At 30.1% G+C, this 16702-nt stretch overlaps 1 protein-coding gene across 1 annotated transcript; it reads left to right on the top strand.

The window, feature by feature from the left end:
* The first annotated feature begins 5649 nt into the window (after window positions 1-5649).
* On the top strand, window positions 5650-8533 carry LOC130443329 (coiled-coil domain-containing protein 113). The gene is made up of 6 exons (XM_056777897.1): window positions 5650-5817; window positions 5943-6105; window positions 6162-6480; window positions 6534-6735; window positions 8047-8276; window positions 8326-8533. Exons 1-6 carry the CDS (start codon window positions 5650-5652, stop codon window positions 8531-8533), a joined length of 1290 nt encoding a protein of 429 aa, XP_056633875.1.
* The last annotated feature ends 8169 nt before the right edge of the window (window positions 8534-16702 follow it).

Below are 16702 nucleotides of genomic sequence, written 5' to 3'. Positions count from 1 at the left end.
TGTCATCTTCGAAGACAACATTATATAAGTGAACAGCTATAAAACTGCGCGCGCATTCGTTAAAAAAATATTTACGTCTCACTATATTTGTAATTAAATTGTTTGTAGATGATTTATTATACCGTGACATTTGCGGATAACCTTTAACGACAATGAAAAATGCAGTTTATGGAGTTGCAAATTAAAATTTGTCTGAAACTAATTGAAATAATTCCAAACAAATACTAACTTCAACAATAACCTATAATAATATGCATTAAAACCGAAGTATTAAATTTTGTTCAATTAATAACAATAAGTAATTAATTTTAACAATAATATTGTTGATTGAGTTTATATTTTGAGAGTAATTTTGAATATAATTTTTTAAAAAATGAGGAGAAACTATTAAACAATTAATTCTTTATAAAAACCTATCAAAATGAATAAATTTTTCGTGGGTGATAAAGATAACCTTTGTTTTTATGTGAAATCAGAGAAAATATAAAAAATATCGATAATAATTTATAGTTTTTTCTAAAATAATTTCAAAAATTACGTATACCTCCATTTTTTAACATTTATATCCTATGTAATTAGAACTGTTCAATTAATGCAATTAGTGTGCCCTTTAGTATGAATCATCAAGAAATATATAATGATATTTTTATGTTTTGAATATTAAATTTAAGATTTGGTCATTATAATTCTTAAAAGATCTTAGACAAACAGCATGAACAGTCAGAAATCACTGGACTATTCATTTTACGTAGTGGGATTTTCCGTTCCGTGGTTTGAATAGACTTTTTGACATAAGAAGTGCGTTTTTTAGTGTATATCAATTCGTATGCGTGTGTACTGAAAATATGATTAACTTTCGGCACTCTACTATTCATTTAATATATTCTAATTTCCACTTCTGTGGTTTTAATTAAGTATTTTACATAAGAAGTTTTTTAGTGTACGTCAATTCGTATGAATATTTTCTGGAATTAAGTATAATTAATTTTGGCACTTAACGTATCTTAATATTCACTTATGTGATTTTAATTGATACTTTGACAAAAGAAGTGCGTTTTGTGGTGTACCTCAATTCGTATGCATCTACACTGGAATTATAATGAACTATATCATTAATTTGATATATTCTAATTTCAACTTCTGTGGTTATAATTGAGCATTTGACATTAGAAGTGCGTTTTTTAGTTTACGTTAAGTCGTATGAATATATATTAGAATTAATTATAACACTCTACTATTCCCTTAACGTAATTCGATTTTCATTTTTTTTGTGATTTGTATTGATTATTATTCACCACAAGAAGTGCGTTTTGCTGTGTAGCTCAATTGGTGTGCATGTACACTGGAATTATAATTAAATATAACACTTTAAAAACGGTTTCAGTGAATCAAGTTTCTGTTTCAACAGCAGTTGCTGTTGTTTTTTTTTAGATCGTCTACGTCCCAATATAATCACAGATTAACCCTTATTAACTTAATAGCTGGTGTTTATCGACTTTCTAAATAATCCATTTAACATAAAAGGAGGTAATTTTGATGAGGCGAACTCGGTTCGGACCTCTTAGAAGCAATTTATATTTTAATAACCACATTTTTGAGACCTTATAAACATAAATTACCGATAGGTATATTATAACTTCAATTTGGGAAGATTTATAAGAAGTTGTGAGGAAATTGACCGACATTAGCACGGTTTACAAACACAAAAAATGCCGAAAAAAAGTACGTCATTAGAAGAAAGAAATCGAAGTTTTACTAATTTTAATATTTGAATCAACACAAATATAATTATTACGATTTATTTGATGATGTGACAACGTTTATTATAAAAGAAACTTATAATCGGGACGCATAATTACAACGTTTTAAAAATATATTTCTTCACGCAACTGGCCTAAGTGGACACATCTTTAATTTGGGAAGATTTATAGTTTTTTTATACGAGAACGTTTATAGGTTAGGATCTGCAGTAATTGTCTTCTCGAGTGTGTTGGTTTTAAAATCTTTAAACGATTTGTTTTAAAACGTAGTACAACAAATTGACTGCTAGCTTTATTTATGGGCTGCGATTGCTTCCACCGCAGCCGTTAGCTAAAGTAGAAACAATTTATAAATTGTTTTTGCTTCATTTAATCTCGAAAAAGAATTATTTAATTCATTTTTTCATAGTTGAAGCCAATATTGCAAACCATTAAAATAGTTGAATCAATTTCTTCTTATTTAGACGTTCGATGGAATTTGAGACACACCCAGGTACGTTCCACAAGGGACAGAATGAGATGATTGACAGTAGATTGAATTAGCAAACGAACGATTTTATAATAACATATAACAGTATTATTGAGCGCACGACTATATCATTACACGTCAAATACTACAAAATAATCATTTGCAATTATTACAAAAATGTTTCTTTACCGTTAATTACAAGAATAGGATACGTATAAATGACTATATATGAATAAAAGAAGTAGGCAACACTCGTCTTGCACTTATTTAAATAAACTGTACACGATCCTGTTGTTAGATATTTTCTTGTTTATTTTGAAGTGTTATGGTGGGTAATTTGGTAAATTATGCCCCTGGAGGTTGAATTTGTAACTAAACTAGGTATTAGTGGTGGATCGACCGACCGGCTAATGCCTATCATTAGCTTTAACGTTCGATTCGTGATGTTTGAATATGCTGACGCGGTTAAATCCCAAAGAAGAATCAGAAGAAGAAAATAAAGGAGAAGAAAAAAACTGCGCTTATAATTCTAATTGGAAATTGAGTTTTTGTTAATTTTCTATGGAAATACGACTTCCTTAATGAAATATAAAAGTTTTATTAGTAATTTAAAAATAAAATATATGAAGTTAGGTATATGGGTTAATTTTTTAACCGCACAAGTGAGTTAAATCAAGGTACATGTCGCGAATAGAATGGCGGGAAACTACGCATGTAAACTGTAAAAAAACTTGAAGAAAACTATTAAGATTGAACTATTTTTTAATAATTCAGAGCCGAAATGAAATTTTCAACAAATCTATACATAGTCGAAACAAAAGAAAAGGATAACACAAAAAAGATGTGCATTCGAAGTTTGAAATAAAAAAAAGTCTGTACTTATTTCAAAAACAGTATCACCATAGATTAGGTTCGGTTAAACCTCTTTCATTACCATCTGCAACCTTAAGTGTTGGCTTTCTTGTAGATTGTTTTGAGAAATCGTTTTGGCTTTTTAGCCACTCTTCAGCTAAACCTAGAAAATATTTTGTACAAGACTCTACATTTTATTGTTTCGCTTCCAAAATACATAAACTCCTCGCAAAGGAGGCCATTTTTTTTGGTTCTTGTGTCTCACGTCTCTAGTTGTTAGTACTACTCCTTAAAGGTACTTAAAGGGCAGAACATTCGCAGGTGCTCTGCTGTTTCCGTGGCATGCTGTTGTCGTCCTCTGCCATGCCCATCGTCTTAAGGTGATATTTGACTTGTCAGAAGAACGGCCACCAGTTTCAAGTAGTTTCTGATCATCACGAGAAGTTTTTCCGACTTCTCAGCTGATATGGTTATGAATCTTTTCAATTATATTAGGCCTGGAGTGTTTCTCCAGTAAGACTCCATCTAATTCTTTAGCCATTCGTTCAGTTCGTTATTGACGTGGCATCTCGTAATGCCTTCTGGTCCAAAGTATGGAGTCGTTGCCCCATTTTTGGTATCCTCATTTCCTGGTATACCCTGGTGGCCTGGAAGCCATACTAGGGTTGCTTTGTTTTTGTTAGCTAGTGCTTTTAGAGTTTGTTTATACTCTCAAACTAGTTTGGCTGTGCATTCAAGCCGCTTTATCTTCAATTTCAGCCCATTCCTGTCTATTATTTGCTACTTGGAGCCTATTTCCATGTCGTTCATCTATTGACAGTTCTTCTCGCAAAGTTTCCTGTTTTTACCACTAAGGTGCTTCTCTTCGGCGATTATACCACAATTATCTTTTTCTGTATATATTTTCTTTATATCCTCAGAAGACTTACAGAGTTCAGTGTATTCTTTACTGTTGATCTTGATATGGGTGTTTCTTGGTCTTTCTTGGTCTTTTTATACAACTTCTTGTTCTGTTTGTGCTCTTTGGGATATTCTACACTCTTCGGGCAGTTTTGGATAGTTTCATTTGGCGATTGCCATGTCTATTTTAGTTATGGGCATCTTTCTCCTCTCTCATTCCTTTCGCCAAGTTTCCTCTTGATTATTTTAACATTGAAGTCACCTAATGGTTACTTGGAATGGTTGTTGTCACCGATTAATGATTGGGTAAAATTCCTCTACTTCCTCAACTGTGTGGTCTTGTTATTGGGCCTTCAACTTATAGATATGATTGTTTCCAAGGATTTTTCACCCTCCTGTTGAATCCCTTGAGATACCCGCCCCAGATTCATTTGAGATAATAGGGGTCGTGTTCTTTTTTTGTGTGTTAATGCTTGGGGTTGTAAGACTTACTTCACCGATGCTTTTGCTGTTTAGTAGCGAACCTAAACCTTCGAAATTAAATAATCACATTATATCTGACATTTTAAATCGAATTAACTGGTACTTAACAGCCAAATTAATGTGACTAATTCTTTCGTGATAGAACAGGTAAAGTATCAGCTACGTTAGCGTCCTCTGTAGGTTTATCAGGAGTTTATTTTAATGAGGATCAAAACGTGTACAGAGGTCGCTTACCTACCAATTGAATCTTAATTCCTCTTATCTGTTTCGATCGTTGATTCGCTGTTGAATTATGTAAATTGCAAACGGCCGCAAAGTTGCCGTTATCGCCCTTTTTCGCGTCGAGTATCTATCATAAAATAAATCCGTAATCAATAAATATCGTAATTTCTCAGAAGGAATACTGTAATTTTGTACTTAAAGTGTTTTGTTATCGTGTCTGGTTGAATATAGAACGTAAATATTATTTGTTGGTGATTTATTTGGTTATTATAACTTTTAGTGTGAAGGTTTTATCACGATGAAATTCTATCTAAAAAATCGTCTGATATAATTTAAATTTCGTTTTACGAAGAATTGATCATTAATCGGTGATTAGAGGTTATGTCATATGAATAAATTCTAAAACCAACTTATATATTATCGTGACTAATTAAAACAGTGATTTATGTATTTTTTTTAATATCTCCCATCACTATAGTGTAGTAAACTCGTAGATTGTGATGAGTTGTACCATGTAAATAATATATAATTCACAATATTAATTCAATTTGAAAGAAATGAATTCACAAAAACAGTGATTTAAGAACGTTGTGTGTAATATCATCCATCACTAAAATCTAATATCAATATGTTTAGGAAGCGTTGACGTGTGTTTAAAGTAATGGATAATTATTTTCAAAAACATTTTAATAAAATTAAAAAAACTTTTAGTTTTACAAAGCTCCGAATTTTTAATTTAAGTTAATATGTAAGTAAAAATTCCATAATAATCGCTGTGAATTAATTATACAGTGATTTTGTAACTTCCCATCACTAATTTCAATAATGTGTCAAGTATCGTAGACGCGTTTATTAAATCCAAACGCACCTAATCGTTGTTAATATTAACAAACAAATTTGATGAATTGTCAAATGTATTGAAAATAATTTTAAACCTTTGAAATTTACGGAAAAAGTAATAAAATGTCAGATGAAAGTCTAGATATTGATGACACGAAAAACGCGGGAAGCTCTAGCGATGAAAATGGTTCCGTAGAGACCTATTCAGGTGAATACGAACAAGAATATTCTGAATATGAACAAGACGCTGATCCGTTGGATAAGTTAAGTGACGCGGAATTAGTAAATTTGGTAAATGGATTGGAAACTGAAAACAAATATCTACAGGTTACTATTCTTATTTATCTGTGATTAAATCCTCGTGGGTGATGATTTATATGATTCTTCTTTTTTTCGTATTTCTTCGGTCTTTTCAGTTGGAGAATTCAGTTTTTATGGATTTCCTCAAAAACTACAGTCCTTCCGCGCTGGAAGGATTGGAACAGATGCTCAATTATGCGATATCAATAAGCACGAAGCAGATTCCATCTTCAGGTGCAGTTGTACCGGAAAACATAGCTTCTGACACCGAATCGACAGGTAAGTTATAGTTATCCACATGGAATTTCAATTAAATTAGTGTTTTTCGCCTAAAGTGGATAGTGTGAAAAGCAAAAGGAACTTCAGGATAGAATCTATACCTAGTATTAACAATCTCGTGGAAGGTAGAGGTCCGAAAATTAATATTTCTACGAAAACTGATATGATTGTTAAAGCTATAGAAGAAACTCAACAAAATCTAGATATTTATATTAAAAAATCTTTGAGAACAAAAAGAAATTTGAGATCCGAGCTACAGGAATACGGTATAAGAGAAAATGATATAACGGAATCCAGAAATTCCTTTGAATTTAATATCGTTACCCATGGTGTTGACCCCTTGACACAAAGGATACCCGCTGAGAAGTGGATTAGGTACAACCTTTTGTATTTTTCCTTTCATGTACTCAACCTATTGTTTTGTGGAGGTTTATGGAAGAATGGCTGAAGAGCTCGGCGTTGATAATGGAAAAATTGCGACTAAGAACGGCGTCTTTGAGAATTCAATACAAAAAAGTTTCTGCAGTTTTGATACAACGACAAGAATTGGGTAAAAACGTTCATGCGGTGGATTTCGATCAGCTAGAAATAGATAATAATCATTTACAAGAAAAAATCGAGCAAAACCAGGTAGATGCACTCGTATTTTCTTATTTAAAGTTGGTCTCAATTCTTTTATCATCATTTGTATTGAATCAGCATGATTTTCTGTTGAGAATTGATCAATTGACAGCTGACCCGAACCCAACCCAACCTTGACCCTATCCAACTTCACACTATACTTTTGTTTTATATAGAGTCAAAGTTGGTAATTATGTATTCTAATGTATTCTGATTTTATTAAAAATTAGTAGGCGATAAGCACCTTTTGACAGTTTCATGTAATAGTGACACGAGCGAAAAGAAAGGCGAAAGAAAAACGTGCTCCGAAATTGTTATTCCGTTATTATTATTTGAACGCACTTTTGAAATCCTGTTCAATAAATCGAACATTGATCAAGATTGGACTAAATTTATTTGCAACTACAAACCCAAAACCCATTGTAAATTAACAACATTTTCACTCAATTCTAACCTTCATACAAGACGAGTGTAAATTTGACAGCTGTCATACTATTAATTCGTTATAGTTATAGTATTTTGAGCGGAGCATTGATTTGAAAGAATTTGAAAAAATGAACGAAAAGTAATTTTGTGTGTTTAGTTTTTGACAAAAAATACGATTGAAGCCAAGGTTTGGTTTGATATGCATTATCGAGCTTTACTGGCTACGTTAGGGCATCAATATTTTGGAATAGGCATATTTTTGACTTTAAAATCTGCAAAGCATCTAGTGAAATCTGATAGATTGAAAAGGTTTTGAATTTAGATGGAATAAGGCCACAAAATTTATGTTACAATTACCATCACAACAACAGTGATTTAGGAACGCCATTTACAATATTTCTCATCAGTAACTTCAAAATTATCCATAGTACCAATTTCTTGTTATTCAAAGAGTTTCTGTAGCCATAAAAGCTAGTAAAACACATAATTTCGCATAAAAGATAAACAAATTTTGCATTTTTACCACAATTTTGATGTCATTAGTCAATATACGGAACCGATGATTTAGGAGCGTTATTTGATATATCACCCATCACTAATTTGTGTTAATGCGTATAATGGGAGTGGATCTTTGTATCTATGCGTGGATCCACGTCAATTGGGAAAATTCAACTGAAAAACTTGACGTTATGGCTCAAATAAAGTGAAACGTTGATTCTGGAGCGCTATTCAACGAATCAACCATCACTAATATATATTAATGCGTTCAATGGTCTTCGAACTACGCATTGTATTGTCTTCTATTTTATATTTTTTTGTTTTCTTTGTTTTCTTTGTTTTCTTTGTTTTCTTTGTTTTCCGCTTTATTTTGAAAAATCATCATTCGTTCGACAGATCCATCTGTTAGAAATGAAAAAAATGAACGGTGGAGCAAATTTGGTTTTGACCAAACACAAAAAGTACCTTTTACGACAACAAATGGATTTCAATAAACTTCAAAGAGACATAGAGCAAAAAGAGAAACAAATAGAAGAGCTGGACGAAGAATACGTTAAAGTGGAAGCGGAAAAAGAAGTGGCCAAAGAAAAATTTATGCGTTTCAAAGATTTCAAAGATAAATACAGGTAAATGTTCCTCAGTTTTTGGATATTTGGAATTATAAATATTTACCAGGGTTCCAGATGTGATGGAATATGTTGTGTTGAAAAAAGAAGTCGACGAATTAAGGAAAAATATAAAAATCTTGCAAAGAAGAAAGAATATTCAAGATATTAGCTTGAATGCTTCTATTAGGCAGATGAAGAATTTAACTGGATCGGCAGTAGTTGACCCTTCTTGGTTAGAAGATCCCCCACCAGAAATAGAAGACGAATGGCTGTAAAAATATTTTTTTTATATAAAATAAATCAGAAATATCAATCCGATAGTTGAGTATTCATTTTTAGAAATATTTTCCCTGTGAAATAATCAAATGATTAATTCCATCCGCATTGTAATAGTGCTAAGGCATTAATTACACATATATGGGTAATTACTACGTATCAAAAATGTAGCTATCAAAAATTTTTACTCCGTAGTTGACGATTATTCATTAAGGAAACGAAGCCACCAATTTGCCAACATTAGTGATGTAATTTGAGGCAAGTGATGATCGCGACTTGGTTATATCTACTTAGTTCGGTAGCTGGCAGCAAATTAGTTCTTATCACAAAAGTTTATCGAATTCCATGTGATATTTTGTCGAAAATTCATAAGCGAACCCCTATATGGAAAATTTTCCGTCGATAAATCCTTAGAACAGTAAATTGGCTCACGAATAGAATGTATCAATTTTTTTGATGCGAAATTTTATATTTTGGTATAATCGATACCCCTGTATGACATTTTCATTGAGTTACGTGAATAATTTAAACTGACAAAAACATTTTTTGCTATATGCAGAAAAACTTTCTTCCATCGGCAATTTCTTGTTTCATTTTGAAACTGTTTAATTTTCTATTAATCCCTGTATATACTATTTTTGCTTACATTTTTTGTTATATCTTCAAAAATTTATCCCATTGGCAATTTCGTGTATCCATTTTGAAACTGTTTAGTTTTCTACCAAACCATGTACATATTTTGTTTCATATTCGTGAAATATCCATATCTACATGATAAAGAAATGCCTTTTGGAGTTGTATCTAATTTTTTGCTTACATTTTTTGTTATATCTTCAAAAATATATCCATTGGCAATTTCGTGTATCCATTTTGAAACTACTGTTTAGTTTTTTATCAAACCATGTGCATATTTTGTTTCATTTTCGTGAAATATCCATATCTACATGAAAAAGAAATGCCTTTTGAAGCTGAATCCAATTTTTTTCGCTATATCTTCAACAATATTAGTCTTATCAGCAATTTCTTCTTTCATTTTCAAAACTGCTCCTTTTTTTATCACACCATGTACATATTTTGTTTAATTTTTGAGAAATATAGATACAAATTTTTCCAAACAAAGCTCTGTTTTCAGAATATAAGGAAAAAACCGAAAAATGTATCGAAATTTTGAGATTTCTTTGAGGTAGTAAATTTTTTGTTATAAAATTTCAATTTCGTAACAAATCACGTTCAAATCATATAAAAATTACGACTAAAATCAAAATTTCCTAATTTATTTGGACTGTAGACGAAAAACGTTGATGGTATCAGACGCTCGACTATTATTTGTTGAGGTTGGCATGCAGGTAGAAAATTTGAACTCTTCAGGCGTAAAAGAATTAAATGTCCATTATAATGTTGTAAACTTATAAAAATTATAGCAATTTGCGGACAATTATCTTCTCCAGTACCCAAATACGGGTTTGGAAAAAAATTTTTAGAACAAAGTTATATTTAAACTTCAAGGTATATTAACTCTAAAAACATTTTACTAAAAACGCAACATTTTCAATGGTTACGTTAAGTTAGTACGTTAGTAATGTACCCATACCTTAAGTTTTTCTATCTTTACGTTGGTAAGACGTGGGATTGAGTATTTTTCCATCGAATCTTTCAAAATTTTTTCGATTTCTCTCTATCGTCGTTTATTCCCTATATTCTCAGTAGCTTCGTTGATTTTATCCCTCCAGGTCTTCTACTAGCTCTTCACAAATATGTACCTTCTCTTGTAATAGAAAAAAGAACTTTTGAGGGAGTAACCACTTTCAAGTACCTTGGTAATTTGAAAGACAACATCCATCAAGGAGCGAATACGAGCTGGCTTCAGGGCTTACTATCCAAATAAACTTCTAAATGCAGATTTATTCACCCATTAGTTTCATTCGGAGTGCGACAAAGACATATTCAGAAGATTAGAAAGAGAAGTCATCAGGAGAAATATGGAGACGTGATTACAAATCTAGAAAACTAGAAGGATCCAATTGTTAGGACATATTTAATGTATGACAGACTGCAGAATGTCAAAATAAGTCCTGACTGTGTATATGAGATGGTTGGACAGTGACACGGATCATTTCCGAACTACGGGATTGTACTCCAAGTCAAAGGAGTGAATGCTATGGAAGTTGAGGCGTTCTACGCCCACATAGGGCTGTAGTGTCCCGCGCGCGAGTGTGTTTTGGTTTTATCTATGTTTATACTGTACTTTTTAACCGTTTTGGTTGTACAGTTCGAGGTTTTGATTTGGGGTTTGTTCGTCCTCTTCAAATATGACCAGAGTAGCATATTTTCGTTATTGTAACTTTCCCTATGTCTATTTTATAATTTTTGCAAACTGTTGTCTTCCTTTTATGTCCTCATCCTCATGTTACTGTACACAGTAAAGGACTTAATAAACTGTCTTGTTTTTTTTCGATGTTTCGTTCTATCGTATTTTTTGCTGTACAAATTTTTAGTGTTAGACTTTTTCTTACTCTTGTTTCTTCCATAATATGTCTAATGCATATTCCGTCTTCGATATATTCCTTATTCTGGCTCTAAATGGCCACTCCACCTCTTTCGTGGGCGACCTCCACAACGTGTACTAATTGGAGATTTATCTCTTGCCATTTTTACTAGTTTATCGTCTGTCTCTACTATTTTTCCCAAGATCCTTCTGAGAATTTTTATTTCTGTGGTCTCCTAGATTTGTTTCGTTTTTGTTTCGTTAGCCCTGCTCGTTAAAGCGAATAAATTTATTTCTTTTCTGCGATAGGTCGAAGTTCCAACTGTCTTCTTCTAGAACTTCTTTCTACGATTCTTCAGTTGATGTTTTCCTTTTGTTATGTGAAAAACTAGCGGAGATGCCTGTGGATATTAATCTTGGACGTGCTTTGGTTAGGTTTCCGCAGGGTTGCACTTCTCCAATGAAATGAATCCCGATAAAGTTCTGGGCGTTTGCATGTCGAGTACGTCTTGGAAAAAGGCGGGATTATAGACAGATCGGAAGAGCATTTGCCGTGGTAGTATCAGTAAAATATAGCCAGGTTCTTCTATGCTCTAAGCTGTCCAAGTTTCTGGTCAACTCTGGATCGCCTATAAGTCGAATTACTCTCTTCTGTATTGAGCCGAGCTCCAAATGTTGCTCCAAAAGCTGCTGCGGTGTATATAGCTTTTTGATCTCGAAGTTTTTGTGAAGCTGCTTCCCATCTCAACATCCAATAAAAGAATTTGCGGGGATGGTGATATTTTATGTACAAACAGGAGCAAATTTTGAGCTCCAGAGCCTGCCTGAGTCTTAGCTAATTTTTTCTATATATTTTTAACGAATTCTATACACGTTTTCTTCTCAAGGAATTCAGTCTTTTATTTTCTATTAAGAATCCTATTAATATGATTCTAGAATAAGCATGTCACGTAACAAAGTAAAAACACTCGAAACAGGTAAATTAACGTGTTCATTTGACACAAAAAACTGACGGTAATAAATTGAAAAAGCGCGCCGTTATAAATCTAGAAATTACTACTGTTTCATGGTGAAATTGATGTTTATCAAGGGGAAAGTGACGTAAGTTATGGTCGTTTTAGATGGTATGAACACCAGACAATAAGATGCGGGACATGTTGCCGAATGTAGCTTATAATTGTTGCCACAGTTTAGAAAAATACTAAAAAGGTTAGGTTAGGTTAGATAAGTTCTTAATTTCTTCAATAAAACACTTATTTGTGTTTTGTTTTTCAGTTTCCTCTTTTACGAATTCTATACAGGGTGTCCTACGACGAGTTAAAACTATCTGTATATCGCAAAGTACTTACATTAAAATCATCAAAATTTTTACGTTTGGATAAAATATTTTCAAAGCTGTAACTTTGTTATTTTAAATAGAACACCTTGTAAATTAATACATTTTTCAAAAATACGTAAAATTTTAGAATACTATTGACTAAAAACTTTTTTCGAAAAATGCATATTTTTTGAGTTATTAATTTTTTTGTAAAAAATTTGACCATTACAGACCCTTATAAATTATTTTTTTACGAGGATACCCTTAAAGATATGAAAATGATTTCTTTTCTGTTGCTTATAGCAAGGTCACATGTATTTGAATCTATGTTGAAAAAATTTTCATTTTATACAGGGTGCGTATAAAAAGTATTCAAATTTTAACGCCATAAATATCATTTTTTTTTAGTTTTTTAAATAGAATTACCCGGTTTTTTCTATTTTAATACAATCAGAGGTAAAAATAAGGCGAATTAATGAATACTTTTCTATCCCTAAACCTTACCATTATCCAGATATTAAATGTTTTCTGTAAATTTTTATAATCATGAAGTTAAACTTTGAACACTTTTCATACACACCCTATATAAAATAAGAAATTTTTCAACATAGATTCAAATACATGTGACCTAGTTAAATGCAACCAAATAGAAACGATTTTCATATCTTTAAGGGTGTCCTCGTAAAAAAATAATTTATAATGGTCTACAACAGTCAAATTTTTCACAAAAAAATTAATAACCCAAAGAGTATGCATTTTTCGAAAAAAGTTTTCAGACAAAAGTATACTAAAATTTTACGTCTATTTCAAAAAGTATTAATATACAGGGTGTTCTACTTAAAATAACAAAGTGACAGTTGACTTCCGGTTCTATAGGAAGTCGGCCATCTTTGAAAAGATTTAAGTTGAAAAGATCATATCCGAAAACCTGAACGTAGAAATGTTCATGATTTTAAAATCGTCATCGTTCGTCCAAATCCAATTACAAAAATTTTGATTTAACGAAATCATCAATACGATTAATTGTTTTTGGTAATATTTCAACATTCGATTTAAACTTGCTTTCTGCGAGCTATTTATGTAGGTTATGAGACAAAAAATAATCACTAGGAGCTAAAACCTAGAATATAGAAGCAGATTGTACCATAATTCATTGATTTTTATTATAGAAACTGCACTTTTGTTTAGTATTAGCTAGATTCCTCGTTTTTTTTCTTAAATACTTATGAATTCGACCCAATAAATTGTCGAAATAATCGCCATTGCTTGTTTCATAGTTTTGAAGGCATTTGATGAATATTATAGAGCTTGAAAATCCAAAAAATTAACCCTAGGAATCAATATCAAAACTCAGGTACAACAAATTCTCAATTATTGACATAAAGTGGTCATTTCGGTTCTAGAATTGAAAAAAAAACAGTTTTCTTATGGGTTTTCTCAATTTTTTTACACCATATGCTTTTTTTCCTTTGTTCCACTTATTTTGGTAATAATTTTATTTTTAAATCTCACAGATATTCGTAAATCAACAAAACGTTTTTAATATCTGTCTTTCAAACGTATACCTTTCTAATTTTTACAAAGAAACCTTTTAAATACCTCTTTTCAAAAGCGGTTAGTTTCTACTTTCTCTTTAAAGTGTTTAAAAGATATTTAAACTAATATACCTTCGACAATACAAGCAAATCCGTTATTCCAGATGTAATTCATTTAACTTTTAACTTAGTCTGGTCCCAGGGTATATTTCGGTGGCTTTGTTGTTTAAATACCCTTAAAAAGGATTAACAGTATTCCAATAATTGGCTTTTTTAAGTAAGTAGATGGTTAATTTGTGTATGTAATCTTTTAATTGTGTCCCTAAAGTATAAATATCATTCAAAAGTTTAAATAGTTTTGAATATTCACAAAAGAAACATAAACGAATGACTCGTTGTTTTTATAAATAATTGGAATGTATTCAAAGTTTTAAACATAAAGTTTCACCCTTACATTCTGGTAATATAAAGAGAAATATTTGTTATCTCTCTCCCATAAGTTGTAATTTCTTAATATCTGTAAAACACCATGAGAATCAAGAGGTCATTTCTATAAGGTGCTTATTAACTATATAAGTTTCGAATAAACTTCAGGACTATATCTTGAAATATAATCTATTTTAACTGAATAACATTTATTTATACGATATTCCTCAATACTTTTCTTTTTTAACCTCACTTTTGATACCAAAAATCTTCGTAAACTTATTTCTATAATTTGCTTATTAACTATATAAGTTTTGAATAAACTTCAGGACTATATCTTGAAATATAATCTATTTTAACTGAATAACATTTATTTATACGATATTTCTCAATACTTTTCTTTTTTAACCTCACTTTTGATACCAAATATCTTCGTAAACTTATTTCTATAATTTGCTTATTAACTATATAAGTTTTGAATAAACTTCAGGACTATATCTTGAAATATAATCTATTTTAACTGAATAACATTTATTTATACGATATTTCTCAATACTTTTCTTTTTTAACCTCACTTTTGATACCAAATATCTTCGTAAACTTATTTCTATAATTTGCTTATTAACTATATAAGTTTTGAATAAACTTCAGGACTATATCTTGAAATATAATCTATTTTAACTGAATAACATTTATTTATACGATATTTCTCAATACTTTTCTTTTTTAACCTCACTTTTGATACCAAATATCTTCGTAAACTTATTTCTATAATTTGCTTATTAACTATATAAGTTTTGAATAAACTTCAGGACTATATCTTGCAATATAATCTATTTTAACTGAATAACATTTATTTATACGATATTCCTCAATACTTTTCTAGTTTAACCTCACTTTTGATACCAAATATCTTCGTAAACTTATTTCTATAATTTGCTTATTAACTATATAAGTTTTGAATAAACTTCAGGACTATATCTTGCAATATAATCTATTTTAACTGAATAACATTTATTTATACGATATTTCTCAATACTTTTCTTTTTTAACCTCACTTTTGATACCAAATATCTTCGTAAACTTATTTCTATAATTTGCTTATTAACTATATAAGTTTTGAATAAACTTCAGGACTATATCTTGAAATATAATCTATTTTAACTGAATAACATTTATTTATACGATATTTTCAATACTTTTCTTTTTTAACCTCACTTTTGATACCAAATATCTTCGTAAACTTATTTCTATAATTTGCTTATTAACTATATAAGTTTTGAATAAACTTCAGGACTATATCTTGAAATATAATCTATTTTAACTGAATAACATTTATTTATACGATATTTTCAATACTTTTCTTTTTTAACCTCACTTTTGATACCAAATATCTTCGTAAACTTATTTCTATAATTTGCTTATTAACTATATAAGTTTTGAATAAACTTCAGGACTATATCTTGAAATATAATCTATTTTAACTGAATAACATTTATTTATACGATATTCCTCAATACTTTTCTATTTTAACCTCACTTTTGATACCAAATATATTCGTAAACTTATTTCTATAATTTGCTTATTAACTATATAAGTTTTGAATAAACTTCAGGACTATATCTTGCAATATAATCTATTTTAACTGAATAACATTTATTTATACGATATTTCTCAATACTTTTCTTTTTTAACCTCACTTTTGATACCAAATATCTTCGTAAACTTATTTCTATAATTTGCTTATTAACTATATAAGTTTTGAATAAACTTCAGGACTATATCTTGCAATATAATCTATTTTAACTGAATAACATTTATTTATACGATATTCCTCAATACTTTTCTATTTTAACCTCACTTTTGATACCAAATATATTCGTAAACTTATTTCTATAATTTGCTTATTAACTATATAAGTTTTGAATAAACTTCAGGACTATATCTTGCAATATAATCTATTTTAACTGAATAACATTTATTTATACGATATTTTTCAATACTTTTCTTTTTTAACCTCACTTTTGATACCAAATATCTTCGTAAACTTATTTCTATAATTTGCTTATTAACTATATAAGTTTTGAATAAACTTCAGGACTATATCTTGCAATATAATCTATTTTAACTGAATAACATTTATTTATACGATATTTCTCAATACTTTTCTTTTTTAACCTCACTTTTGATACCAAATATATTCGTAAACTTATTTCTATAATTTGCTTATTAACTATATAAGTTTTGAATAAACTTCAGGACTATATCTTGCAATATAATCTATTTTAACTGAATAACATTTATTTATACGATATTTCTCAATACTTTTCTTTTTTAACCTCACTTTTGATACCAAATATCTTCGTAAACTTATTTCTATAATTTGCTTATTAACTATATAAGT

This window comes from Diorhabda sublineata, chromosome 4 (assembly GCF_026230105.1).
Source record: "Diorhabda sublineata isolate icDioSubl1.1 chromosome 4, icDioSubl1.1, whole genome shotgun sequence".
Classification (NCBI taxonomy): domain Eukaryota; kingdom Metazoa; phylum Arthropoda; class Insecta; order Coleoptera; family Chrysomelidae; genus Diorhabda; species Diorhabda sublineata.
This window is presented reverse-complemented; position numbering and strand designations above follow the sequence as displayed.

Bases quoted from the DNA above. Each gene is read 5' to 3' on its own strand.
- LOC130443329 (XM_056777897.1), top strand. From the start codon at position 5,650: ATGTCAGATGAAAGTCTAGATATTGATGACACGAAAAACGCGGGAAGC. The intron at 6,106-6,161 runs GTAAGTTATAGT...TTTCGCCTAAAG, and splicing joins TTCTGACACCGAATCGACAG to TGGATAGTGTGAAAAGCAAA. The intron at 8,277-8,325 runs GTAAATGTTCCT...AATATTTACCAG, and splicing joins GATTTCAAAGATAAATACAG to GGTTCCAGATGTGATGGAAT.